Source organism: Apostichopus japonicus, chromosome 8 (assembly GCF_037975245.1).
Source record: "Apostichopus japonicus isolate 1M-3 chromosome 8, ASM3797524v1, whole genome shotgun sequence".
NCBI classification, from domain to species: domain Eukaryota; kingdom Metazoa; phylum Echinodermata; class Holothuroidea; order Aspidochirotida; family Stichopodidae; genus Apostichopus; species Apostichopus japonicus.
In genome coordinates this window covers 40,381,716-40,408,771 of record NC_092568.1, presented here as the reverse complement: position 1 = coordinate 40,408,771, position 27,056 = coordinate 40,381,716, and the positions used below count along the sequence as shown (strand labels likewise).

Sequence of the window (27,056 nt, the reverse complement as noted above, 5' to 3'; positions counted from 1 at the left end):
AAATTCGCATTTTGTTTTCCTGCTGGGCCTACTTTCTGGGTCCTCTGACGCCCGCTACGAAGAGTTGCCCCCGGGAAAGCGGAAGAGGGGTGGTAGAGTGTGTCCCCCTCTACTCGAAAACACCCCATGGTATGCCGTTACAACGACGATTTCTTTGCCAAAATGGCCTTTTAAATTCGTATTTGGTTTCCCCGCTGGCCAATTTTCTAAGCGCTCTGACGCCCGCTACTAAAAGTTGCCCCCGGGGAAGCGGACGAGGGGTGGTAGAGGGTGTCCCCCTCTACTCGAAAACACCCCATGGTATGCCGTTACAACGACGATTTCTTTGCCAAAAAGTCATGTCAATTTCGCATTTTGTTTTCCCGCTGGGCCCACTTTCTGGGTCCTCTGACGCCCGCTACGAAGAGTTGCCCCCGGGAAAGCGGAAGAGGGGTGGGAGAGTGTGTCCCCCTCTACTCGAAAACACCCCATGGTATGCCGTTACAACGACGATTTCTTTGCCAAAATGGCCTTTTAAATTCGTATTTGGTTTCCCCGCTGGCCAATTTTCTAAGCGCTCTGACGCCCGCTACTAAAAGTTGCCCCCGGGGAAGCGGAAGAGGGGTGGTAGAGGGTGTCCCCCTCTACTCGAAAACACCCCATGGTATGCCGTTACAACGACGATTTCTTTGCCAAAAAGGCATGTCAAATTCGCATTTTGTTTTCCTGCTGGGCCTACTTTCTGGGTCCTCTGACGCCCGCTACGAAGAGTTGCCCCCGGGGAAGCGGAAGAGGGGTGGTAGAGTGTGTCCCCCTCTACTCGAAAACACCCCATGGTATGCCGTTACAACGACGATTTCTTTGCCAAAATGGCCTTTTAAATTCGTATTTGGTTTCCCCGCTGGCCAATTTTCTAAGCGCTCTGACGCCCGCTACTAAAAGTTGCCCCCGGGGAAGCGGAAGAGGGGTGGTAGAGGGTGTCCCCCTCTACTCGAAAACACCCCATGGTATGCCGTTACAACGACGATTTCTTTGCCAAAAAGGCATGTCAAATTCGCATTTTGTTTTCCTGCTGGGCCTACTTTCTGGGTCCTCTGACGCCCGCTACGAAGAGTTGCCCCCGGGAAAGCGGAAGAGGGGTGGTAGAGTGTGTCCCCCTCTACTCGAAAACACCCCATGGTATGCCGTTACAACGACGATTTCCTTGCCAAAATGGCATGTCAAATTCGTATTTGGTTTCCCCGCTGGCCAATTTTCTAAGCGCTCTGACGCCCGCTACTAAAAGTTGCCCCCGGGGAAGCGGACGAGGGGTGGTAGAGGGTGTCCCCCTCTACTCGAAAACACCCCATGGTATGCCGTTACAACGACGATTTCTTTGCCAAAAAGTCATGTCAACTTCGCATTTGGTTTCCCCCTGGGCCTACTTTCTGGGTCCTCTGACGCCCGCTACGAAAAGTTGCCCCCGGGGAAGCGGAAGAGGGGTGGTAGAGGGTGTCCCCCTCTACTCGAAAACACCCCATGGTATGCCGTTACAGCGACGATTTTTTTGCCAAAAAGGCATGTCAATTTCGCATTTTGTTTTCCCGCTGGGCCTACTTTCTGGGTCCTCTGACGCCCGCTACGAAAAGTTGCCCCCGGGGAAGCGGAAGAGGGGTGGTAGAGGGTGTCCCCCTCTATTCGAAAACACCCCATGGTATGCCGTTACAACGACGATTTCTTTGCCAAAAAGTCATGTCAACTTCGCATTTGGTTTCCCCCTGGGCCTACTTTCTGGGTCCTCTGACGCCCGCTACAAAGAGTTGCCCCCGGGGAAGCGGAAGAGGGGTGGTAGAGGGTGTCCCCCCCTACTCGAAAACACCCCATGGTATGCCGTTACAACGACGATTTCTTTGCCAAAATGGCATGTCAAATTCGTATTTGGTTTCCTGCTGGCCAATTTTCTAAGCGCTCTGACGCCCGCTACTAAAAGTTGCCCCCGGGGAAGCGGAAGAGGGGTGGTAGAGGGTGTCCCCCTCTACTCGAAAACACCCCATGGTATGCCGTTACAACGACGATTTCTTTGCCAAAAGGCATGTCAACTTCGCATTTTGTTTTCCCGTTGGGCCTACTTTCTGGGTCCTCTGACGCCGGCTACGAAGAGTTGCCCCCGGGGAAGCGGAAGAGGGGTGGTAGAGGGTGTCCCCCTCTACTCGAAAACACCCCATGGTATGCCGTTACAACAACAATTTGTTTGCCAAAATGGCCTGTTAAATTCGTATTTGTTTTCCCGCTGGGCCTACTTTCTGGGTCCTCTGACGCCCGCTACGAAAAGTTGCCCCCGGGGAAGCGGAAGAGGGGTGGTAGAGGGTGTCCTCCTCTATTAGAAAACACCCCATGGTATGCCGTTACAACAACAATTTCTTTGCCAAAATGGCCTGTTAAATTCGTATTTGGTTTCCCCGCTGGCCTATTTTCTAAGCGCTCTGACGCCCGCTACAAAGCCAAAAAGGTATGTCAACTTCGCATTTTGTTTTCCCGCTGGGCCTACTTTCTGGGTCCTCTGACGCCCGCTACGAAAAAGTGCCTCTAGGGCAGTGGACTTGATCCAGGGATTGTCTGGTTCAATCCCACACCCAAAGCATCCGTTATTGACCCACCACCTATCGAGATTCCCAACATTGTTGCGATACCTGTGACTAAAAAATCGAAGACGTATATTCTCGACTGGCTTTAAAGAACCCAGTGACAGGATAATGGTTAATTACGGTCATTACACTACACCGTAGTATTTTTCTGCTTTTGATATCTGCTAATGTACGCTGTTATTGTCCGCTACTATTGTCCGCGCTTATTGTCCGCTAGCTTCTACTGAGTGTAACTCAGGCCTTAATATGAAATATGACTGCCAGTGCTAATGTACTTTGCAGAGCCAATTTGATTAACAATAACAGAATTAGGCCTTTACTAGGCTAGATAAGAATTAAGACTGGTAGAGAGGTTATGCCAGTACCTAACAGTGTTTGGCAAGAAACTATTATCATAACAATTGGTCGCAGCAAACAATTGACAGAAGTGCGTATCATGCATATTACTACAAATCTTATGACCAGGATTCTGAAGACACCTTTACTCAAGAGAAAAAGTCAGTCTACTAAGTACTATGCTTAAGAAGGGACGTCATAGATCCAGGTTTAAAAGAAATAATTAGAAGGGGATCATCTCTGGATCCTTTCAAGGTTCTCCTGTAAGTCTGGTGAGGGTCCCAGACAGTACAGAATACTCAATACCGGCCTAAGAAGACCTTTGTTGTAGGCAGCCAGTTTTACGTCTCTAGAGCAAAATGACAAGTTCCCAAGATTCTGTTTCCTTTATTGCAGATACTCTGTATATGCCTCTCCCAATTGAGGTCATGAGTAATAGAAACACCTAAGTATTCAATACAGTCAACTTTGGTTAGATAAACTCTCTTTAGGACATACTTAAAAACAAATTTTTAAATATATTTCCACTTCACATGAATAACTGAGAAATACATGTTGTAACATATGTACAACATAAATAATATGTCCAGAAAAACATAAATAATCCTGGTATGCAAGATAAAGAGTCAACTGTATAAATGCAGTGGAGGAGACCTGACAGAAGCAAAACCTTATGGAGATCAGGCCACCTTGAAAAACCTTAATAAAGAAGAAAAAAAACTTGTAATTCCTAGGGTACTCCCCTTACTCCAATAGACTAACTAATAACCATGCATACCCTCCCTCCCACTCCTGCTGAACTCAATGCCTCACCCACGACCCAACCTCTAAAAACAACAGTGGTAGGATAGCACAAATAGCAAACAGGGAAAGGATAAGGTTCAATGATCTAATAAATATTCTTTAGGGCTGTTTTGAAGGAATGAAGGCTAGTCGACAAGCAATAAATTATTACAAAACTTAGGACCATTTATATATGACAGTTCGTTGACTTGTAGAGGACTTAACAATTTCCCTTTACTTCATGTATCATATATATGGACGTCATTTATCATTGTGAAGTAAGTAGAAATATTTGGAGGTATTAAATTCCTTTTGAACTTATACATAAAAATTCCTAGCTGATATTGATAAATGTCAAAAATACAGAGTATAAACATAGTTCTGACCAAAAAGAGTTGATGTGTTGTCACGGTAGTCTGCATTCACAATAAACCTTGCAGCACGCTTTTGAATAATAAACCTTGCGATTAACAGTCAAAGGGTAAGTGCTACCAAAAACAATAGCACAGTAATTCAAATGAGGCAAAGCCAACGTGTTCTATATAAAGATAGTTTTAAGATTGTGAAGAGGGAAAGGGATTTTATTCTATAGATAATGCCTATGTTCCTTAATATTATTCTGTACTAGAGCTACCTTTGGAACATGAGAATTCCAGCTAAGTATCAATTAAAATACCTAGAAATTTTGTTTCTCAAATGGAAGAGATCTTCCTATTGTCAATGAATAATTCAATATTGGGAGCAGTCCTCTGGTGGGGATGAAGTGTTTTGTTTCCTGTACTTATACTGTAGCTTATAGTACTTACAACATGAAATGTTAACATACATAGCAGACCTTAAAATTAAGTTGGGATAAACCAATAATGGCAGGGCTAATAATAAACCAGAAATTTTCAAGATTTTCCTCCTGACAATTTGTACTACAGTATGTATGAACTATTTTCAGAAATTTTGTTGTGGACTAGCTGACACTAAGGCTAAAGTTGGGTTAACGTAATACAGTACTGTAGCTTCAGGCGTCAGTTGAAATCAACATGTGCAACCAGTGTAACTATATTGTTGGCCGGTTGCTATATTATTTTCATATTGTGCTAGCCTAAGTAAGGTTACTTCAAGTGGTAGCTGAAATTCAACGAACAGTATAATACCAAGAAAAATGCTATATTTTTTATGTTTATTTATATTTTTATTTATTCGAGGGTGGCTAGGCAAGCCATAGCTTATCTTCCTAAAGGTCTAAAGGTCCTAAATTTACAAATATTGAATACAAATTTGCATGACATAAACAGAAAGGAGAGAATAATCTGATTATAAAACAAAAGGAATGTTGTTTAATTAAATGCAAAAGTAGAAGCAGAAACTGTAAAGTTAGAAGAATAAGTGAAAATGGGCTTGAAAAGATAATGATAAGAAAAATAAGTGAAAACAATTTAAACCAACAGTCAGATTAGGAAAGCTATATAATGATATTATCATATTATTAGACTTATAACACAGGTAAAACCACATATATATAGAAATAACAAATTACATACATACATGCATACATACATGAAAGTAGGTGTACATCAGTACATACTTACATATGTATACAAATATACACATTGGGTGTAATATACAGGTATAGTGAAATAAAGCTTTAAACTGATTCAACCTACTTTTTACCAAATAGTTTCTTCCTTTGTTGTAATATACAATACTGTGTGTTTATTCACTTCATTGGGTTAGTACATTGGGTAGAAATGTGACAATGGCATACAGTACAACCCCAACAAATTAAACAATGGATAGATTGAATCATTAATTCAATTTGATTTGATAACCTTGGGCAATTATTCAACTGTCTACTGGTTCAGTGTTACAATGGTTAGGTCCATGTGGTCCAGTGTTTGCATCAAAATTGAACAGTGATTTCAACTTTGGAAGAGTCCTAATCAGATATTGATTGGACGAGTCTGAGAAAAAATGACATTTGCAGTATAAAGTCAGCCCTGTGAAATATAGTTAAGATGTACAGTATGTCACCACATAATCACTGTCCCATCAATGAGGAAAAGTGTTCCCGATCAACATTCATTAAAGCTAGAAGGTGTGTTTGGCTTGATTTGGTCTACAGTGCGAAACTTCAAAATACTTGACCATTATGAACAGCCTCAATCTGTGTAATATTTTATTATTGTAACAGTTACATTTTCATTTGCTTTGATTTAATTGGAATTTGGTGAAATGAATTATGTTGTTATGTAAAAAGAGTGTAAAACATTGTGCATATACATGTGTATCATTCATTTTAGAACATGTTGATACTCCATAGTTTTGAGCAAAGTACCACATATCCACCCCCTCCCCCCTCCCCCATCCTAAATCATTATTGAACCCTCCCTGTACCTTTGTACATTTTACTTCTAGATTGTTTAAAAGCATTACATGGTCAATACAGCTTTGAAAATAAACTTGACGCATACCGGGTGACTCTGCCTCAAGTGCTCATTTCATTTTTTTTCTTGATCATTTCAACAGCTCTGACCCTCAGCAACCGACATATGGTATCACTTCACCAATTACCCTCGCAGGCCCAAAACCAGAAGATCACCAACTCAGTGAACAATTAGTCGAGGCTCTCAAACCTCACGGCGTCTTTGAAAATGAGGAAGAGCTAAATCACAGGTGAGGTCTGCTGATATTTTTGTTGAAATACATTTAAAGAAAACTTAATCTTGTCTAAGTTCGAGCAGACTGTTAAACTTCTAAGTTCGAGCAGACTGTTAAACTTACTAACTGATAGAGGTACAGATATATTTACTTTGTTCCCCGCTCCTGTCTCCCCACAACCTTAGCACCCCATTCTACCGTGTCTAGTATGCCCTGGTAATCTTTTAACACTGTGCACCCTCAGTGACCGGTCATACCCGGTCAGTGACCTTCCTTCTCATTCTACCATCCAATATTGGCTTATTAGACACAGACCTGTCCAGGTGCAGGGAAATTTTATGCCCATAATGTACAGCAGGGTTGTCCAACCTTTTGCAGAGGAGGGCCGCATGGAATGTTTATGATGAAGGAGAGGCCGCATGAACCCTACGCTTGATTTTTCGATTTTCGCCCAAAGCCCAAGGCAACAAGATATGAACACTGCGCGTGGAGCGCACTGATTTATTTTCCTTCCTGATAAAACATGAATAAAGTCCAGCCCCCCCCCCCCTCCGCTGAGAGAGTGTCACACAAACTCACCTGTATGCAGTTTTTTGGACCCAGAAGGTTCGAATGATTGATTATATACCTTAAAATTGTTATCAGTAAATCTGCTCACTAACATTTCGCACCGCGGCGGGCCGGACTGTGGCCCGCAGGCCGTAGGTTGGACAACCCTGATGTACAGTATATCAGTTCATCTCTTTGCTATTCTTCATGATTAAGTATTGACAAAAGTAGGAGGGAAGGGGGGGGGGAGAAAGAATTGTTGTCTCATGTCTTCTCTTAGGATGAGTTAATGTACAGCTGAGAGTGTGTTTTGTTGACTATGATGGTTTAAATACTCAAGTGGCAGTGTAACTCAACTATTGGATAAAAGTTAAAACATGATTCGAAAGCTTCCGAGAGCTACATTTGTGACAACAGCTTGGACTTGCTTGAACTCACATCTTTTCTGCAGTGAACTCAGTCAACATGGTGCTGTATACATGAATTTTTTTTGTTGGTTTGCTCTAATGATCTTGTCATGTTTATTTGCTACAGATTACGAGTGTTGTCAAAACTCGATGGAATCGTAAAAGACTGGATCCAGCAAGTTGCAGTTGCAAAGAATCTCCCCCCAAGTGTAGCTGACACAGTTGGTGGCAAAATCTACACTTTTGGTTCATACAGATTGGGAGTTCATACTAAAGGTGTGCCTTTGTTCAACTATGATAAATATGTACAGAGGAAGTCATCTTGTTAATGGTGTTTATGTGTGTGTGTGTCTACTTCATAAACATAAAACACTATACCTCCAGCTCAACATACCCCTTGATGACTAGGTTGAGCCTGCCATGTTTGCTGTTGATGTTGTTTATTTGAATTACTTCGCAGCTCTAGGTCCTCCGGTTGCTTCAAAGAAAGAATATTAAATTTACAGACTGTCGTCCGAGAATGACATTTCAAAGCTGCAGTTGCAATCACTTATTAGCAAGTCGTCTTTCAATGATACAACATCAGTCACAAATAAGAGCTAATACATTAACATTCATGTTTCTTTGGGTCTTTTTTTCTAAAATTCTGCTTAATGTTCACTCCCGTCACAATATTTTGTATTTATGATTCTTGATAGTACATGATTGATATTAGCAATAAGAGTGTGTCTCTCAGAAATGCTCATGTACAGGTAGATATGTATATATACAGTATAAGTTTGTAACCCCTTCTTGATTCCTGATAGTACATCCATGCACCCCAATGAAATGAATCAAGTGAAAATGTATCGAAATGTTAAAAACACATTGTGAGTTATTATTAGTTATTGTTATATCCGCATTATGTAGGTATGTGTACAGTATAGTGTGGTATTCCTTTCCTGATAGTTCATTGTTGATAATGGGGATGAGAGAATGTCTCGCACAAATATTTACATCTCTACAGTAGTCATCTACTTTCAAAGCACTTTGAGAGATTTAATTAGTAACTAATGGGAAAAATATTCATAGAATAATAGATTAAGAAATTTTCAATTAGATTTTTTTTTATTTCTGTCACCTTACATTTTCTGCCATTCAAAGTCAGATCTCTTTGGCTGTGAAATTGTGAATATTAAACTGCACCTTTCCCCAGGTGCAAAGGGATTGACTGCTTTTGTTTCAAGTGCTATGTTTCAACCAACACTTACTCTGATTGGTAGTAGGACTAACCATACCTTCCTTTCCATTTGTTACTGTTAGGTGCTGATATAGATACGTTATGTGTGGCTCCGATTCATATAGAGCGCACAGACTTTTTCAGCAGTCTTGTCGAGAATTTGAAAGCCATGCCGACCACAAAGGACATCAGGGTGAGTGATCATTGTCAGCAACTTTGAGTCCATAATTGCGGGTCGTTATTGACGTTGGTGGAAATTTGGAACATGTGATTCAGTGTTTATAAGTGTGTTCCGCACTGCTGTAGTACTGATATTGTATGTACAGTGTGCATTCATTGCTTTTAATATGCAATAGTTGATGCACAGTAAATACATCAAATATTGGAGGTTTATACTGGCAAATCTTATCGCCACTGTACAAGTTTTCAAAGTTACAAGTTTCCTCAGATTGTCACCTCGATAATGCTTTCTCTGTTCTGTGGTCAGGCAGTTGAGTATCATGTTCTAAGTTCCTGCTTGAGGGTGTAGTACTTAGCATTTTGTTCCAATTGTTAACATGAAATTGTTGTTTCTCATGAAAGTGGGATATCAAAATTCCCACTCTCAATCACAACCCACACCTCAACCTTGTTGCCTAAACCTGACTATCTGTTGTTATCAATATTTACTCAGCACAAAAACATGGCCTTCACAGAGAGTGTATCTTTAAAATATGTCTGAAATAAATAAGTACCTTTTTTTCTTTTTCTCCCTCAGCCAGTGGAAGGAGCTTATGTACCAGTAATTAAGTTAGAATTTGACAACATAGAGGTGAGTCAATATTACCATATCCTGCCACCACCCCCCCCTCCCCCCTCACCGACCCACTAATTAAAGTAGCCTTGGGGAGCAAGACATCAAATAAAACAGTTGGGTGGATGTATGGATGCAATCATGGATGTATGGATGCACTCATGGATGGATAGATGGATGGATGGATACATTTCATGAAGCAGGACTATGCAGTAGGTGTCATAATATACTGAATATTAAGCCACTTTTCAGCTTTTGTGCGATCTGTTGTATTCCAAATCTCAGATTTTCAGGAATCGTATTAATTATTAACTTCATACCTAAACAGCCATTAGTTTCAGTCTCCATGGTTGGCTTTGATTCAAGCAGTTTCTTTTGACCTGTTGCTAAAGATTTGTTGTTGATTCCCTGTAATGTTATAATGTATAACATGTATCTCGCTTCCCTCGTCAGATGGATATATTGTTTGCAAGGTTAGCTCTTCGTACCATTCCCGAAAACCTGGACCTTACAGATGACAGTATCCTTAGGAACCTGGATCAGAAGTGTGTGAGAAGTCTCAATGGTAAGCACTTAGACTACATTGCTGGGCTTCAGAGGCCTCTGGTTTGTCAAGCTTGTACATGTGAACCATACTAGAAAGGTAAACAAAAGTCAGTGATGTTGGTTGTGCTCTCAAATACTCATATAAGTGATGTAAGATCCTAAAATTACAGCTTAGAGATTGCAATAGCCAAAACTTCCTATACCACAGAGATACATAAGAGGGAAACACTGCTACAGACCTTGAAGTGTGTTATTGATACTGCATGCAGTAGTGTATTTACTGGGCTCAAACTTACTATACCACAAAGACACATAAGAGGGAAACACTGCTACAGACCTTAAAATGTGTTATTGATGCTGTATGCAGTAGTGCATTTACTGGGCTCAAACTTACTATACCACAGAGACACATAAGAGGGAAGAACTGCTACAGACCTTGAAGTGTGTTATTGATACTGTATGCAGTAGTGTATTTACTGGGCTCAAACTTACTATACCACAGAGACACATAAGAGGGAAACACTGCTACAGACCTTAAAATGTGTTATTGATGCTGTATGCAGTAGTGCATTTACTGGGCTCAAACTTACTATACCACAGAGATACATAAGAGGGAAACACTGCTACAGACCTTAAAATGTGTTATTGATGCTGTATGCAGTAGTGCATTTACTGGGCTCAAACTTACTATACCACAGAGACACATAAGAGGGAAGAACTGCTACAGACCTTGAAGTGTGTTATTGATACTGTATGCAGTAGTGTATTTACTGGGCTCAAACTTACTATACCACAGAGACACATAAGAGGGAAGCACTGCTACAGACCTTAAACTGTGACATTGACTCTGTATGCAGTAGTGCATTTACTGGGCTCAAACTTACTATACCACAGAGATACATAAGAGGGAAGGACTGCTACAGACCTTAAAATGTGTTATTGATACTGTATGCAGTAGTGTATTTACTGGGCTCAAACTTACTATACCACAGAGACACATAAGAGGGAAGGACTGCTACAGACCTTAAAATGTGTTATTAATACTGTATGCAGTAGTGTATTTACTGGGCTCAAACTTACTATACCACAGAGACATATAAGAGGGAAGCACTGCTACAGACCTTAAACTGTGACATTGACTCTGTATGCAGTAGTGCATTTACTGGGCTCAAACTTACTATACCACAGAGATACATAAGAGAGAAGCACTGCTACAGACCTACAAATGTGTTATTGACTCTGTATGCAGTAGTGTACAAGTACTTACTGCGCTCATCTCTGACCTGTCTACATGCATGTGCGCTTACCCTTCTACCTAACATACATGACTGAAACATGTTAGCAGTGGGTCCCCACCTCTTCAATGTGAATATTAAGTATGAGTGCTCAGTGGGGACGCAATACTCTTAGGGTAAATCACTCCTCTCACCTCTGTCCTTACCATTGCTGTTTATGTTTTTCTTCATTACTCATAGATAATATTGTACAATTTAAACCAAAAATTGATGAAGATGAGGTATTTGATTCAAGGTTTATGGAATAAAAAACAGTACGATAAATATTATATGACAATTACACTAATCATGTTTTTGCTGTGTTTGCCTTGGCAGGTTGTAGAGTTACAGATGAAATACTGAACTTGGTTCCAAACAAAGAAACATTCAGATTGTGTCTTAGAGCAATCAAACTCTGGGCCAAAAGTAAGTGTTTTTATGATGTATCTTTGTCTTAAATATGAGTCATGTTCTGTTAACAGGACACAGCCAGTTATTTTTGCACATAAACAGCTTCTGCGATACAGAGTCATAATAACAGATATATAGTACCATTTGGTGACTGGCAGAAAGATTTTATTGACTGTCTATCAAACCAATCATCAACATATCAGCCTCATCCTAAGACAATTCAGATGTACATTGTGGTAGGCTACTTTGCTGTAAGACTTGTCTGGAAGTTGTAATTACTATTAAACAGTAACACTAATGAGCAGCTAATCACTTCTTTGAGTATGAAAAATAATAACTCATTTCGTCCAGCGATGTTTAGAATGGTAAAATTCTTTGTAGCGAGTACTATCGCTGACAATTGATAAATGGTGATAATTAATTGGTCACAAGTTCTGATATTTTATGCTTCTTCAATTTTCTTCACAGAGAAGGGTATTTATTCCAATGCCTTGGGTTTCCTCGGTGGTGTCTCCTGGGCGATGTTAGTAGCCAGGACTTGTCAGCTCTACCCTAATGTGGCAGCTTCCACCCTGGTCAACAAATTCTTTCTTGTCTTTACACAATGGTGAGTTTAGTATTATATTCATGTATGTGTTTCCATTGTTCTTTCTTGTTGTTACACAATGGTGAGTTTAGTATTATATTGATGTATGTGTTTCCATTGTTCTTTCTTGTCTTTACACAATGGTGAGTTTAGTATTATATTCATGTATGTGTTTCAATTGTTCTTCCTTGTCATTACACAATGGTGAGTTTAGTATTATATTCATGTATGTGTTTCCATTGTTCTTTCTTGTTGTTACACAATGGTGAGTTAAGTATCATATAAGTGTATGTGTTTCAATTGTTCTTCCTTGTCATTACACAATGGTGAGTTTAGTATTACAGTAGTGTATGTGTTTCAATTGTTGTTTGTGGTTTGAAGAAAGGCAGATATATTGAATTACATGAATCTAATTGTTGTAGTATTGGCTGTCTGCCAATGAAAAGCCACTTTTGCTTCTCTTTGTTTTTTTGTTGTTTTTATTTCTTTATTACAAATCTTGTTACTAGTTTATTTACAGTAAGTGCACTCTTCTTGTTATTTATTGATATTCTTGTATAATTAACTGTATTATTTGGGTAATCTGATGAGAAAATCATTGGGATGAAGTGATAAAAGTATTACACAGTACTGTTAGTGTTTAGTACCAATATGTGACAATAACAGAGTTCTGTCAAATCACGGTACACCACAACTGACCTTGTTCAGCAAAATGGAATTCTGCAAAACTCACATATGGATGGAAGACATGTTTTGCGTTGAAGAAATGATAACACCATTTACATTAACATGTGAAGTTCTGTCATTATTTTGCCGTCTTCCTACTGCAAATTGATTTCAAGATAGTTTTCAAACAACTCCACATTTTTCTTGACAGGGCTTGGCCACAGCCAGTTTTACTGAAGCAGCCGAAAGCCGTGAATGACCTAAATGTTCCTGTATGGGATCCCAGGGTGGGTTACATCTCCCTTGATTATAAAAGGATATTAATTTGATACTTTTAAATCATGAGTTTCTTTTTGGGATCCTAGGCTAGGTTACAGTTTGCTCGGCTATAAATAGAGAATATCTCTAGATTTAAAAATGTGTAAATATTTAAATCATAATGGTTGCTGTTTGAGATCTCATGGTAAGTAACATCTTGCTTGGCTATAATTTTTAGTGTGGAAACATTTTAATTTGAGATCCTGGGTAATATTGAAGGAAATGAGTGAGAAGAGGATTTAAATTATTAAAGGCAATAATATCCCTTACAATGTCTCGAGATGTGGGGGGGGGGGGGGTAGGAGGGAGGTGGGGTGTATTGTCCTGACAGTAGTGTACAGGGTTATGGTCCAGTTGAGAATGTTTGCACTAGATACATTATTTCTTTATTCTCCTCAGGTCAACATCCAGGATCGTTTCCATCTATTACCGATCATCACGCCAGCGTACCCTCAACAGAATTCCACGTACAACGTCACTCAGTCTACCAAAGCTGTCATGGAACAAGAACTGAAGGAAGGTAACGATGATGATCATGGTCAATTACTGTCCTCTTTGGCTTTCCAAGGCATCTTGAAAACACGATAAAATTCATTGACAGAGTTGACATGATTGTAAAAGTTTATAGCTTTATGATGATTTCATATTTGGTGTTGCTGGGTTTTTTTTGTCTTCACTTTCAAATTAATTTCTCCCTCCCCCACAGCCCTCCTCTCCCACCCCTGTATGCAGTTTATACCCAGTATTTTGTAGGTGGAAGCACATGCATCTCAGTAATATTTTGAGTATGAACTGTTAAGTCTATTTTAAATGTGGGAGGTTGCCTTATTCAAACTATTCCTTGTCTCAATCTTTGTGAAGAGAAGCATGTAATCATGATTATGAGATTGTTTGCTAAATATCAGAATCGAATAAAACAAGCTATACAATAAGGACAGGTATTGGTTTAATTCCTGTGTATAATGGAATGCAGAATGTAGCTCTCCCATGGAGTAATGCAAATTTGTTTGTGCACTAGCTTATTCCTGTTTCTTGGATATTAAAGTAAAACATAAATATTTCAATACAATGTGCTTTGATTAAGTCAGCCTTGTTGTAGGTTTGCATAGGTATGCTTGATAAGAATATTACCAAATATTACACAGGTCTGCAAAAACTGAATAATAACTGATTTTCTAAATAACTTAATTAAAAGTCTTATGAATGTTTAACTGCGATCTACGATAGTTGTATTGTAGACATAGCTGTAGGTGTCGTCAAACTGTTGATCAGCTCAAGTAGCTGCTTGCCCTAAAAGCCCAGTCACATCTCACCGGATTGCAATAACGGAGAGGGAACGAAGATAAAAAATGGCACTCCGTTGATGTACGTTAGTATCCGTTTAGTATGCGGTTCTCCTCCATCCGTCTACGTTTCCTTACCGGGAGGGTCCGGTTTGTCCGGTGTCGATTTTGAACATGCATAAAACTTGAAACGGACATCCACCGAAAAATTTCTCCGTTATTTATTCGTTACTAATCTGTTAAGCTTCCGTTTTATCAGTTTCTCATGCGTTTTGTTCGTTCTGTATGCGATTGGCATACTGTATTTCTCCGTTGGTCTCTGGTTATTGCTATTGCTCACCGGATCATTAACGGACAAAGAACGCATGAAACGTAGAAGTACAGTACCTATACCGTATATTCGACGGACGCTAACGTAGAAATAACGGAAGTGCAAAGGAATGGAACTGACAATGAACAGATATGTAACGGACGTCACACGGAAGAAACGGAAGAACTCAGACCAGAAAAAGTATAACAGACGGACATAGAACGGAGATGCAGCGTACCTCCACCTTGTCCACTCCAAGCGTCCCACGCCTCATTCTGCTCCTACCTCTACCGTCAACACCTACATCATGGACCCTTCAGAAAGATTCAAGCTTCAGACCACAGCGTCAGCTTTACAAGCACAGATACTTATCATTGAAGCCAACATCAAGACCAATGAACAAGTCAAGAAGAGAAGGAAGAGACGTGCTCGGCTTAAATGCTGGTCTAGGGCCTTGCTAGGTTCACAGAGAAGACGGCAGTGTGGTCTTTATGACAAACTAATGCAGGAGCTGCGAATGGAAGACCAAAATCTTTCATCAACTTCATGAGGATGCCCCCTGATTTTGAGGCACTCCGGAGGCCCCGGTTTTAGACCGTTTCTTCTCCGTTGCTAGTCCGGTATGTCCGTTACTTTTCCGGTACTCCTACGTTTTGTATGTTCTTTATCCGTTAATTGTCCGTTGTAAATTCGTTACTATCCGTTGGTGTTCGTTAGTTCGTTCGTTGTTATTCCGTTGTTCATCCGTTGTTCGTCCGTTGCTGTCCGTCCCTTGTACGTTTGTAATCCGTTTTCACCGTTGAACGTCCGGTACGTTGCAACCCCCAAATGCATGCGCGACAACTTTTGCCAACGGAAATAACCGGATGACTGTTTTTCGCACGTACTCTTGTCCGTTCGTGCAATCCGGTGAGATGTGACTGGGCCTTAATAAAGATATTCAAGAGTACCTCTCTTCTGGAGCTGTTTCTCTCATAGCTACTCCTTTCCTCTTCATTCCAGGTCTTGGAGTCACTCAGGAAATTTTACAAGGAAAAGCCACTTGGGAAAAATTGTTCATACCATCCAATTTCTTTCAGAAGTACAAGTGAGTTGAATAAATAACAATTTTATAATTCAATTCAATTCAATTTTATAAATTACATCATAAATTGAAAAGTAGCTTTCTTATGACAGTTTTGTTTCATGTTTTTTGATAATGGAATAGTCTGTAAATTTGAATAATTATGTCTAATATATTACCATCATCATAGGTTACGTTTCTGTCTTGGTCGCAGGAACTGACCTCAGGTAATGGAGGGAATGGGCCTGTCTGAGCTTTTTGGAGCACAGCTCTCTAAGAAGGTTTAATAGGCTTGGATAAGATATTAAATTTTGCTGTTCATTCCTAATTATTCCCTTCTCCTCTTTGCCAGGCATTACATAGTACTCATAGCAAGTGCAGGATCTAAAGATCATCATTTAGAATGGTAAGTCTGCTATCAATTACTCCTCCATTGTCATTTCCCTCATTGATCTCCATCCTCTCACCTCACCACACCCCCTCCTCTTCAAGAGGAAGGTGTTTTTAAAATAAATTCCACTTATCTTCAGTCCAAGATTGTGTTTATAGAGGAAATGCAAGTGTTCATTACCATATAAGGTAAAAGGCAGGGCTTCAAGTGAAGGTATGTTTATGCCAATTCTGGTCCGATTCCAACATTTAGTGTGTTTATATATCTATCATACATTCCATCATGTGTTAGTATATCATACATTCCATGATATAACATGCAGGGTTTCAAGCAAAGGTCCTTATATGCAAATTCTGGTCCGATTCAAACATTTAGTGTGTTAGTATATTAGACATTCCATGATTTTCATTTGTAATTCCGATGTTACAAACAAGTTTACACAGAAAACATTTCTTTGACTTTCAAGGGTGATGCACACTTCACCACATTTGCACTTAATTACACGGTAAACATTTTTCCTCTGCTTGGTTTACAAGGGTTGGTCTGGTGGAGTCTAAAATCAGGATATTAGTTGGAAGTCTGGAGCGTAACTCTCACATCAAGGTGGCTCATGTGAATCCTAAATGCCATTCACCTCAACCGACGGAAGAACAGGAAAAGTAAGTTGATCTTTGTTTACTCTAAGGTAATATTAGTTTTTGCTCTTTAATCCTGTACATCATTAATGAGACACATTATCAAATGAGATGTGTGAGCAAAATGTGTCGTTCTTCCTTCTTGACTCCATAGCAACTCCTCATTTCCTGAATAGGACCAATGCTAATGATCCCTGTAGATATCAATATATTAGCCCTGTTTGGTACATTGCTTAAATGTGAATATGAATAAACTAAAAGCATCACATCAGAAGTGGAATCTGACGTAAATATTCCATACAGTCTCTCTTGCAAGGCTCATGATTGCACTTGATACACTCCGTTACTAAATCCAATGTGTGATAAGTACTGCAGACTTCAACAGTTTCAGTTTAAGCTGAAACACCTTCCTTGACCAATAGAAACACGGTTGTCATTTGGTCCATGGTAAAGTACCCTAGAGACTTCCTTTATATCGGAAGTAAACAGATTTTTCATTTCTATTTCCTTGAATTTTCTATTATATATTAAAATGGATTCTATCTTGATCTAGGCATGTATTTTCTTCCCCCTACTGTGACTAGTAGTTTAAGTGTAATATTATGCTAATTCTGTAAATTGGTTTCATATCATCTTTTAGGAACGATACCTTTAATTCCATCTGGTTCATCGGTCTTGAGTTCCAACATCTTGATACCTCAACTAATATTGATCTGACCTACGACATCAGGTTCTTCGTGGACCGCACTCATCAGCAGGCCGTCTCCATTAAAATGTGGAAAGAAGGCATGAAAATCGAGGCTAAACATGTCAAGAGGTGAGGGCAGCATTCATCAAACCTAACTACTGTACAGAGCAAACTTGACAGCACACTTCACTAACCATGTATCCTCTTCTATGTCTTGTTTTATGTATACCCAGTCATTTATTACTTGTACAGTTAAGTTTCTTACTCCTGCTGTGATTTGTCTCATTTTGTTTTCCTGTTGTGTTATTATCACAGTTCAATCATATCTTGAAAGAAGCAAAAGAGAGAAATTAGTGTTAAATTTGATGACAAATGTTGTCACCCGGATCCATTCTACCTATTAAAGTTTGTTCAAAGTCAGTGTTTACTGCGTAGTTTTTAGCCTGTGCAGTCAGTTAGTGGCACACAGTTTAGACTGCACTTAGACTGCACACAGCCTGTGCAGTCACTTAGCAATGCTCCCGAGCTTCAGTTCAGTGACCTTTGCCCTTGTATTCTCAACTGCTATCAAGCAGACTGGTAAATTAGAACCCTCCAATAACAAGTTAAGGCCAACATCAATCGAATCTAGTGAAAACATATTTCCTTGTGAATTTGGTAAATGAAGTGCGTCATCCTTCCTGTTTTATTCATTTCTTTTTGTAGGAAGCAACTTTCCCAGTATTTACCAGAAAGTGTCTTAAAATTAAAGAAGAAGAGATCACAGATACAGGAGCCTCAATCTGCAGAGACCACCCCATCAAAGCCCACCCCTGCCCCCTCAGAAGAGATAAGGACCCCTGAGGCTCACAAGAAGCCAGAAGACATGTCAGACGATGAGTTCTTATACGGAACTGATTCCAGAGGATCAACACCTGGAGATTTCCAGAGTCCTGTTGTTAAAGTCGGCTCTGAAGAAAGCATCACAACTCCTGTGTCTTCATTGACCGAGGTCAGTGAGGAGCAAGAGGCAGAGACACAGGAGAAACCAGATGAGAATACAACCAATGGCACGGAGGAGACTTCTGAGGTAACAATTGGTGAAAAGATCAACATTTATCAACAACAGACTTCTCCCTTGTTGAAATGAACATATGTTGACAATGTTGTAAGCATATCAATAGATGTATCATTTGCATGTTTCTTTCATATTGTAGCTATATTTACAAGCGGGTAGTGGTTGGCCGTTAACACTAGTTTGCTTATTTTGGATCCTTAAAATAGAGATGATTGTTTGTATACATGTGATCTTTCAAGGAGCTGTAACCTGCAGGTAGTGTTAGAGACTGGATACCCTAGATACCTATGGAGTACTTCAGATATGTTGTAGTTGGTGTTACTGTATAGTGTTATAATAATAACATTGAAGCGCTATCAGTGTTATAATACAAAGTTAAGTTTGTCTGCCGTACAAATTTGCAAAGGGAATTGGGTTTGCTGAGAACCAGACCGAAACTCTCACATCAGGATTTGTTACTCCAATAACTACATTTTAAAATTGTAATTTGATGGCTGTACAAGCTCTGTTCTTTTGCCATGTGTTGTAAGTGTAAGCAATCTGTGGATGAATACTCAAAGAGCACTTTTTCTGAATGGTTTAACAGACATTGCAGAGAGTCGAATAAAGCAAAAGCATGTTTCAGAAAATACTCCCAGGGAGGCTGTACGGTGGTTGTTGACGTTTGCAGGGTGGCTGTACAGTGGTTGTTGACGTTTGTAGGGTGGCTGTACGGTGGTTGTTGACGTTTGTAGGGTGCCTGTACGGTGGTTGTTGACGTTTGTAGGGTGGCTGTACGGTGGTTGTTGACATTTGCAGGGTGGCTGTACGGTGGTTGTTGACATTTGTAGGGTGGTTGTTGACGTTTGCAGGGAGGCTGTACGGTGGTTGTTGACGTTTGCAGGGTGGCTGTACAGTGGTTGTTGACGTTTGTAGGGTGGCTGTACGGTGGTTGTTGACGTTTGTAGGGTGCCTGTACGGTGGTTGTTGACGTTTGTAGGGTGGCTGTACGGTGGTTGTTGACATTTGCAGGGTGGCTGTACGGTGGTTGTTGACATTTGTAGGGTGGTTGTTGACGTTTGCAGGGTGGCTGTACGGTGGTTGTTGACGTTTTCATGGTTGCTGTACGGTGGTTGTTGACGTTTGCATATAAGTGACCATTATTTGAGTTTCTAGCATTTTATTATGCCATTGGTGGCATTGATGGCAAGCGACAAGTGTGTCACTTATAAGTAGATTGCCTGACCATGCCATCATTTATCTTTGGGATCCTGTTACTGAGTTTTGTTGCTTTCAACCACCAGATTGCTGATTCATCATCAACCTCTCCCGAGGATAACGGCAGCGCTGTGAGACCTGGAAAAAGGATATCGGAAGAGCTGGACCCTGAAAATGAAAACCAACCAAAGAGAGTAAAGTCTGAGGAGGCCTTGGGTGGTTTATCATCAACTCCACCAGACGGTAACAATAGCTTCAAGAGGCCTGTTAAGAGAGTCTCAGAAGAACTGGACACAGACAATGAAAACCAGCCGAAGAGAGTGAAATCTGAGGAGGCCATGGTCCCTACAAGTGGACAAGGAGACCATTCAGTGGTAAGTAAGAAGGTTGTCCAGTCAGACATTGGGTTTCCTACCTGGTTTATCATTCTCTGTTAACAGTTAGACCTTACTGATGATGTTAAAGTTAGTCTGCATTTTCACTATTAAAGGCTTGTCCAGACAGACATTGGGTTTCCTACCTGGTTTATCATTCTCTGTTAACAGTTAGACCTTTCTCATGATGTTAAAGTCAGTCTGCATTCTCACTATTAAAGGCTTGTCCAAACAGACATTGGGTTTCCTACCTGGTTTATCATTCTCTGTTAACAGTTAGACCTTTCTCATGATGTTAAAGTCAGTCTGCATTCTCACTATTAAAGGCTTGTCCAGACAGACATTGGGTTTCCTACCTGGTTTATCATTCTCTGTTAACAGTTAGACCTTACTGATGATGTTAAAGTTAGTCTGCATTTTCACTATTAAAGGCTTGTCCAGTCAGACATTGGGTTTCCTACCTGGTTTATCATTCTCTGTTAACAGTTAGACCTTACTGATGATGTTAAAGTTAGTCTGCATTTTCACTATTAAAGGCTTGTCCAGACAGACATTGGGTTTCCTACCTGGCTTATCATTCTCTGTTAACAGTTAGACCTTTCTGATGATGTTAAAGTCAGTCTGCATTCTCACTATTAAAGGCTTGTCCAGACAGACATTGGGTTTCCTACCTGGTTTATCATTCTCTGTTAACAGTTAGACCTTTCTCATGATGTTAAAGTCAGTCTGCATTCTCACTATTAAAGGCTTGTCCAGACAGACATTGGGTTTCCTACCTGGTTTATCATTCTCTGTTAACAGTTAGACCTTACTGATGATGTTAAAGTTAGTCTGCATTTTCACTATTAAAGGCTTGTCCAGTCAGACATTGGGTTTCCTACCTGGTTTATCATTCTCTGTTAACAGTTAGACCTTACTGATGATGTTAAAGTTAGTCTGCATTTTCACTATTAAAGGCTTGTCCAGACAGACATTGGGTTTCCTACCTGGCTTATCATTCTCTGTTAACAGTTAGACCTTTCTGATGATGTTAAAGTCAGTCTGCATTCTCACTATTAAAGGCTTGTCCAGACAGACATTGGGTTTCCTACCTGGTTTATCATTCTCTGTTAACAGTTAGACCTTTCTGATGATGTTAAAGTCAGTCTGCATTTTCACTATTAAAGGCTTGTCCAGACAGACATTGGGTTTCCTACCTGGTTTATCATTCTCTGTTAACAGTTAGACCTTTCTCATGATGTTAAAGTCAGTCTGCATTCTCACTATTAAAGGCTTGTCCAGACAGACATTGGGTTTCCTACCTGGTTTATCATTCTCTGTTAACAGTTAGACCTTACTGATGATGTTAAAGTTAGTCTGCATTTTCACTATTAAAGGCTTGTCCAGTCAGACATTGGGTTTCCTACCTGGTTTATCATTCTCTGTTAATAGTTAGACCTTACTGATGATGTTAAAGTTAGTCTGCATTTTCACTATTAAAGGCTTGTCCAGACAGACATTGGGTTTCCTACCTGGCTTATCATTCTCAGTTAACAGTTAGACCTTTCTCATGATGTTAAAGTCAGTCTGCATTCTCACTATTAAAGGCTTGTCCAGACAGACATTGGGTTTCCTATCTGGTTTATCATTCTCTGTTAACAGTTAGACCTTTCTCATGATGTTAAATCAGTCTGCATTCTCACTGTTAAAGGTTTGTCCAGACAGACATTGGGTTTCCTACCTGGTTTATCATTCTCTGTTAACAGTTAGACCTTTCTCATGATGTTAAATCAGTCTGCATTCTCAGTTGCAAAAGCCTTAAACACTTCTGCTTGCTCTTGCCTATTTTTTTTTGTCAACCGCATGCTTCACGTTGTGCATATGTCTTTGTTTATCTTTTCAGCCCAACGGACAAGAGACATTACCTGTTACCGCATCCCCTCTGATAATCAAGCAGGTAAATCTAGGAGTAATTCTAGTGGTGTCTCAATTAGGAATTTACTTGGTTCACTCAGAAATGCCGTTTTGTGGCACACAGAACAATAAAGATGTTCCTTATCCATTTGGGCAGTAGTATCTGTCTTCTTAATGAATATCTAAGCTGGCTTTTCTTCCTTTCTGACTGGGTTATGAATGCTGGTGATTTGTTTTTAAGTTTGAACACATTAGCATCACAGGCAGCAGCCAATGTGGCAATGGCTGTCTTGGACACTGAAATTGTTTGCTCATTTTCTTTAAGAGTCATTGGTACTTTTGGTGGAGGTAAGGGTAACAAAAATACTGTCTGGGTATTTTCATGCAGGAAATAGGTGAAGGACAAACAGTTGCAGCTAAGAATGAACGTGAGCGGTCATTTGATATGGTATAGATGTATCATCTTAGTTATTAACCATCAGTCTCTGTATTTTTCAGAGATCGAGTGAAGATTTACCAGACCTGGCCTCTCCAACACCACAGCCAACCAGTCTTGCAAAGAAACCAATCAAGCTCCAGCTTCTCTCAGGGAACAACACGTAAAAGAGAAGCCAGCCAGGATAGAGATAATGCCATCCGTTATAAAGATGAGGAAGAGGGCCTGTCATAGCCCCTATTAAAATAATGGCCAGTCGTAGCAGAACCCGACACTGCTACAAAATCAAGAAAACCACAGAGTTTGATCCAAAGATTGCAAGTATTTCATTAAGGTCCTTGCTTGGATAACTTAAACGTTCCATGAAAAAAAAAAAAAATTACAAAGAGTGAAAAACAAGAAATGGAGAAAAGAAAGAAGGAAAGAAATCATGGCAGAAATACATGAAGAGAAAGTTCTACTTAGCCATTGTGTAATATAGTAACTGCAAGATCTGGCTGGTTCTCTCTGCTAATTTTGGATATAATTTCCAATGCATTGCCTGGTACAAATACCAGCATTTCAGGAACTTCACAACACCCATTAATTATACTTTGAGAGCATAACTGATTTTGCTTCACAAAACCAGTCTTTCTCTTGTGTTTGTTCTAAAGGGTTGTTTTTTCAGCACTTTAGATGTGTTCCAGTCGTATGCTATGTCTCAACACTGCTATCGTAAGTGATGCTGTTGTGTTCAATCAGGTTTTAACACTAAGACTGCTGTAGTGTGTCTGTCCACTGTTAATAGAGTGATGTTACACATTTACAATTCCTTCTGGCACTCTTGATTTCTTGATTATTATCAGGAGGAGTTCATAGGTGACACTTGCCCTGTAAGTGATGCTGTTGTGTTCTATCACGTTTTAACACTAAGCCTTCTGTAGTGTGTCAATCCACTGTTAATAGAGTGATGTTACACATTTATGATTCCTTCTGGCACTCTTGAATATCATCAGGAGGTGTTTATAGGTGACACTTGCCCTGTAAGTGATGCTGTTGTGTTCTATCACGTTTTAACACTAAGCCTTCTGTAGTGTGTCAATCCACTGTTAATAGAGTGATGTTACACATTTATGATTCCTTCTGGCACTCTTGAATATCATCAGGAGGTGTTTATAGGTGACACTTGCCCTGTAAGTGATGCTGTTGTGTTCAATCAGGTTTTAACACTAAGACTCCTGTAGTGTGTCTGTCCACTGTTAATAGAGTGATGTTACACATTTATGATTCCTTCTGGCACTCTTGAATATCATCAGGAGGTGTTTATAGGTGACACTTGCCCTGTAAGTGATGCTGTTGTGTTCAATCAAGTTTTAACACTAAGACTCCTGTAGTGTGTCTGTCCACTGTTAATAGAGTGATGTTACACATTTACAGCACCCTTGATTATCATCAGGAGGAGTGTATGGGTGACTCTTGTCCTGTCCAGTCATTCATGGTTAATTATTGTTGTAATGCATCATTTTGTTTTTATTTGGGAAAGTGTGTACATTGGAGTACTCTTGGCTGTAACCAGAGCAAAAAGAAGTTAGAGGTCGAAACATTTAGGCGTTAGAAAGAGCTTTTGTCAGAAAAGGTGCTTTACTGAATCTAAAGGTGGTCCATAAGGGTTGGAGATCGGGCTCATCAAGTTGATCAGGAATAGTTTCAGGTACCATCATGGGGTGCCTAAACCACTGACATTCTGATATGTTAAGTCTTTGATAGCAGATGGGGCTGTACTTGCAACAAATCTTATCAAGAGTAGCCAGTGATTAAACTATCTGCAAACTGAGGATGTTTATAGTGAAAGTATATGTATATGTTTGAAAATGAGATAAGCTAGCCTGTTGAGATTATAGAATCTAATATTCTAATAAAGTCTTGGATGTGGGGTTTTCTTTATCTCTAAATGATCTGACCAAGATGATTATCCATTTCGAATCACAGTCTCAGGGTAGAGTAGCACAGCAAAGAAAATAAGAAAATATTGCTATTCAAGAAGTCATGTATAAATATATGAAGAAAAAAAATGGTAGGTGCTTAAGTTTTCTTTTTTTTTTTCTTCATTCATGGAGGTAGAGGGAGCTGTTTATAGCAAATACAAGTAGTCTAAATCTTCATCCAAATTAAAATAACGTTTCTGTAGTTGAAACCTTTACATTCTAGGATTGGTGATATTTTCCCTATCATTAAATACAATTGCTGGCTTCTCTGTAAAGACAAAGTCCCTGGGTGACAGTTTAGTTTCGTCAATTTCTGTAAATGTTGAGTTTCTTGATAAGAACTACCACGGAACTTATCAAGAAGAATTTAGTTCAGCAGTACTTCTGTACTAGAGTACGAGAAAAACATAAAAATATAGCAAAACTATGGTAGAAGTCCAAGAAGATAAAGATATTGATTGTTTGGTTTGACAAGATTCTTAAATGTCTCTCTACTTGATGCAACCTTGGTAGAAAGATGTTAGATTATATGTTGATGAATTACATACATACTTTACCATATACCGAAGAAAGTGCTCTGAAGAAGACAACTTTGAAACGCTTAACAACTTAAGTCTTAACTTTTTGGGTTATATTTCAGGATTTCTACCATATAAAAAAAAGAAATAAAATTATCCTCCCAAATCTATTGTTTTTTTACATTCCGAAGTCTTGATATAGTAAATCAAGGCTGAACACAGACTATCATATATGCGCAGTAGTTGGACTGAGATGAACTGGTGTCCGCTCGTCAGAGACGAGAATGTGACCATCCTCTCAACGTACCATCCAGCAGCTTCCATAGGCACAGGTTCAAACTCAAGGTGGAACCTGTTAACTTTGACCCTGCTTTGTCGTTTCACACCTATCAACTAAACTACACACAGATCATATCGCTAGAAAAACATTTGTTTATGAAAATGGATACAAACAATTTAGAAAAGAATGTTACATTTTTAGATTCTTTTGTTTTAATTATCAATTCTATCATATATCTATCAATAGTTAAAATGCAGCAAATGTAAATATGAGAGACATTAAAAAAACCCAAATATCTTTGAAGAGATGACAGCCAAGCATATATGAACACTGCATTTGTCTCTAAAAATTGGTAAAACTGTTTCATTCAAGACTCAGGTCTCATACTTCAACAGGATCATGTAAATTATGTTTAAGTTTTCCAGCAGGTTTTACGGAAGCCCTAAACTTTGCTGAAAATCTAGCTCCAAGCCACTATCAGACAAAAAAAAGTTCATGTACCCTTACATTTTACAGGAAGACATAAAAAAATGTCTTTTCTTTTGATTTTCCAAACTTTTAGTAAGTTAATTATTCTTCTAGAAAGCTTCTTATCATACAATGGAAGATATTTTGCTAATGTGAAACATGACAAAAAAGTCCGAGAATGTAGATTTCAGGAAGTTAATAGTGTAACGAACAACAAAGGGAAAGGAAATCCAGCCTTTGTTAGTTAGTTTTGTTATTTTTTTGAATACTTGTGATAATTTAGGCCAGTAGCTAAGGTTATGGCAAATGTAAAGCAAATCTCATGTCTCACAAAAAGGAATATCAAAAATAATTGGTAGATATTTGTATCAAAAAATGTTCGACTTTTATTTTCAAAGTTGAATAAAACCAAAAAAAAAAAAAACATTATCGGGATTTGGAGACACAGCAGTCAGTCTTCTTTTTGTACCTATTATTAATTAATCCTTGTCTTTGTCTTTTGTAAATGTTCTGATAAAAATAGAAAACTAAATAAAGAAATCCCTTGTTAAAGGTATCTAGCTGTTTCTACTCTCTTATCTTTGTGTTTCAGGTTTCATCATTGTTGGATAATTATTAACCAGAATGCAAAAATGCATTGTGGTTTTGATGATGCAACATGAGCAGTTTTCTTCATGAATCTGACGTAATGTATAGTGAGGGTGTACATGTTTAGAAGGGTTTCATGATTTGACCTCTGATGACCCCAAATTACCTTTTTCCTCCACCAATATATTAGGCTTCTTGTACTTAATGTGGTACTTCTGCACATCAAATATGAAATTAGTCTGACCTTCCCTTCTTAAGATATCGTGTTTACAAGGTTTTCACAATTTGAACCCTGGTGACCCCAAATGACCTCCACTAAAAACAATAGGCTTCTTGTACTCATTGTGGTACTTCTACATACCAAATATGAAAATGGTCTGACCTTCCCTTCTTGAGATATCGTGTTTACAAGCTGGGCGTCACAAACACACTCACACATACGCCATCATGAATGCAAAGGTTATGATTGTCATCGAAACCAATAATGCAAGACTATAAATGACATGGAGTGTGATGTGATATGAGCGTGATCGGCCAAGGCGTTCCTGACTTTGGGACGGTTAGCACTAGTATAAAACTTTGGAGTAAATGGTATTAAATTATAGTCATAAAATAACTTCAAATATATAGTACATTTGTAATTTAAACCTGATCGAGTACCATCAAATTTATAATTAGTTTGGTGAGATTTATATGGAACCTTGTTAGCTAGTAATAATCATTTGGTGTATAATTATACTTGTTATATGTAATCTAAACTATCCTTCC

General features: G+C 39.2%; 1 protein-coding gene across 1 annotated transcript in view; it reads left to right on the top strand.

The window, feature by feature from the left end:
• Positions 1–26,256, top strand: part of LOC139972001 (poly(A) polymerase beta-like) — a 44,520-nt gene extending 18,264 nt beyond the window's left edge. Inside the window, exons 2-18 of the mRNA XM_071978864.1 lie at positions 6,243–6,389; positions 7,458–7,606; positions 8,633–8,742; positions 9,307–9,360; positions 9,796–9,907; positions 11,499–11,588; positions 12,042–12,180; positions 13,037–13,112; positions 13,543–13,663; positions 15,739–15,823; positions 16,152–16,205; positions 16,727–16,849; positions 17,466–17,642; positions 18,219–18,582; positions 19,854–20,141; positions 22,024–22,077; positions 22,533–26,256. Coding sequence (XP_071834965.1) covers positions 6,243–6,389; positions 7,458–7,606; positions 8,633–8,742; positions 9,307–9,360; positions 9,796–9,907; positions 11,499–11,588; positions 12,042–12,180; positions 13,037–13,112; positions 13,543–13,663; positions 15,739–15,823; positions 16,152–16,205; positions 16,727–16,849; positions 17,466–17,642; positions 18,219–18,582; positions 19,854–20,141; positions 22,024–22,077; positions 22,533–22,637 — 2,248 coding nt within the window. The 3' untranslated portion in view covers positions 22,638–26,256. The remainder of the gene's footprint in view (positions 1–6,242; positions 6,390–7,457; positions 7,607–8,632; positions 8,743–9,306; positions 9,361–9,795; positions 9,908–11,498; positions 11,589–12,041; positions 12,181–13,036; positions 13,113–13,542; positions 13,664–15,738; positions 15,824–16,151; positions 16,206–16,726; positions 16,850–17,465; positions 17,643–18,218; positions 18,583–19,853; positions 20,142–22,023; positions 22,078–22,532) is intronic.
• Positions 26,257–27,056: the final 800 nt, after the last annotated feature.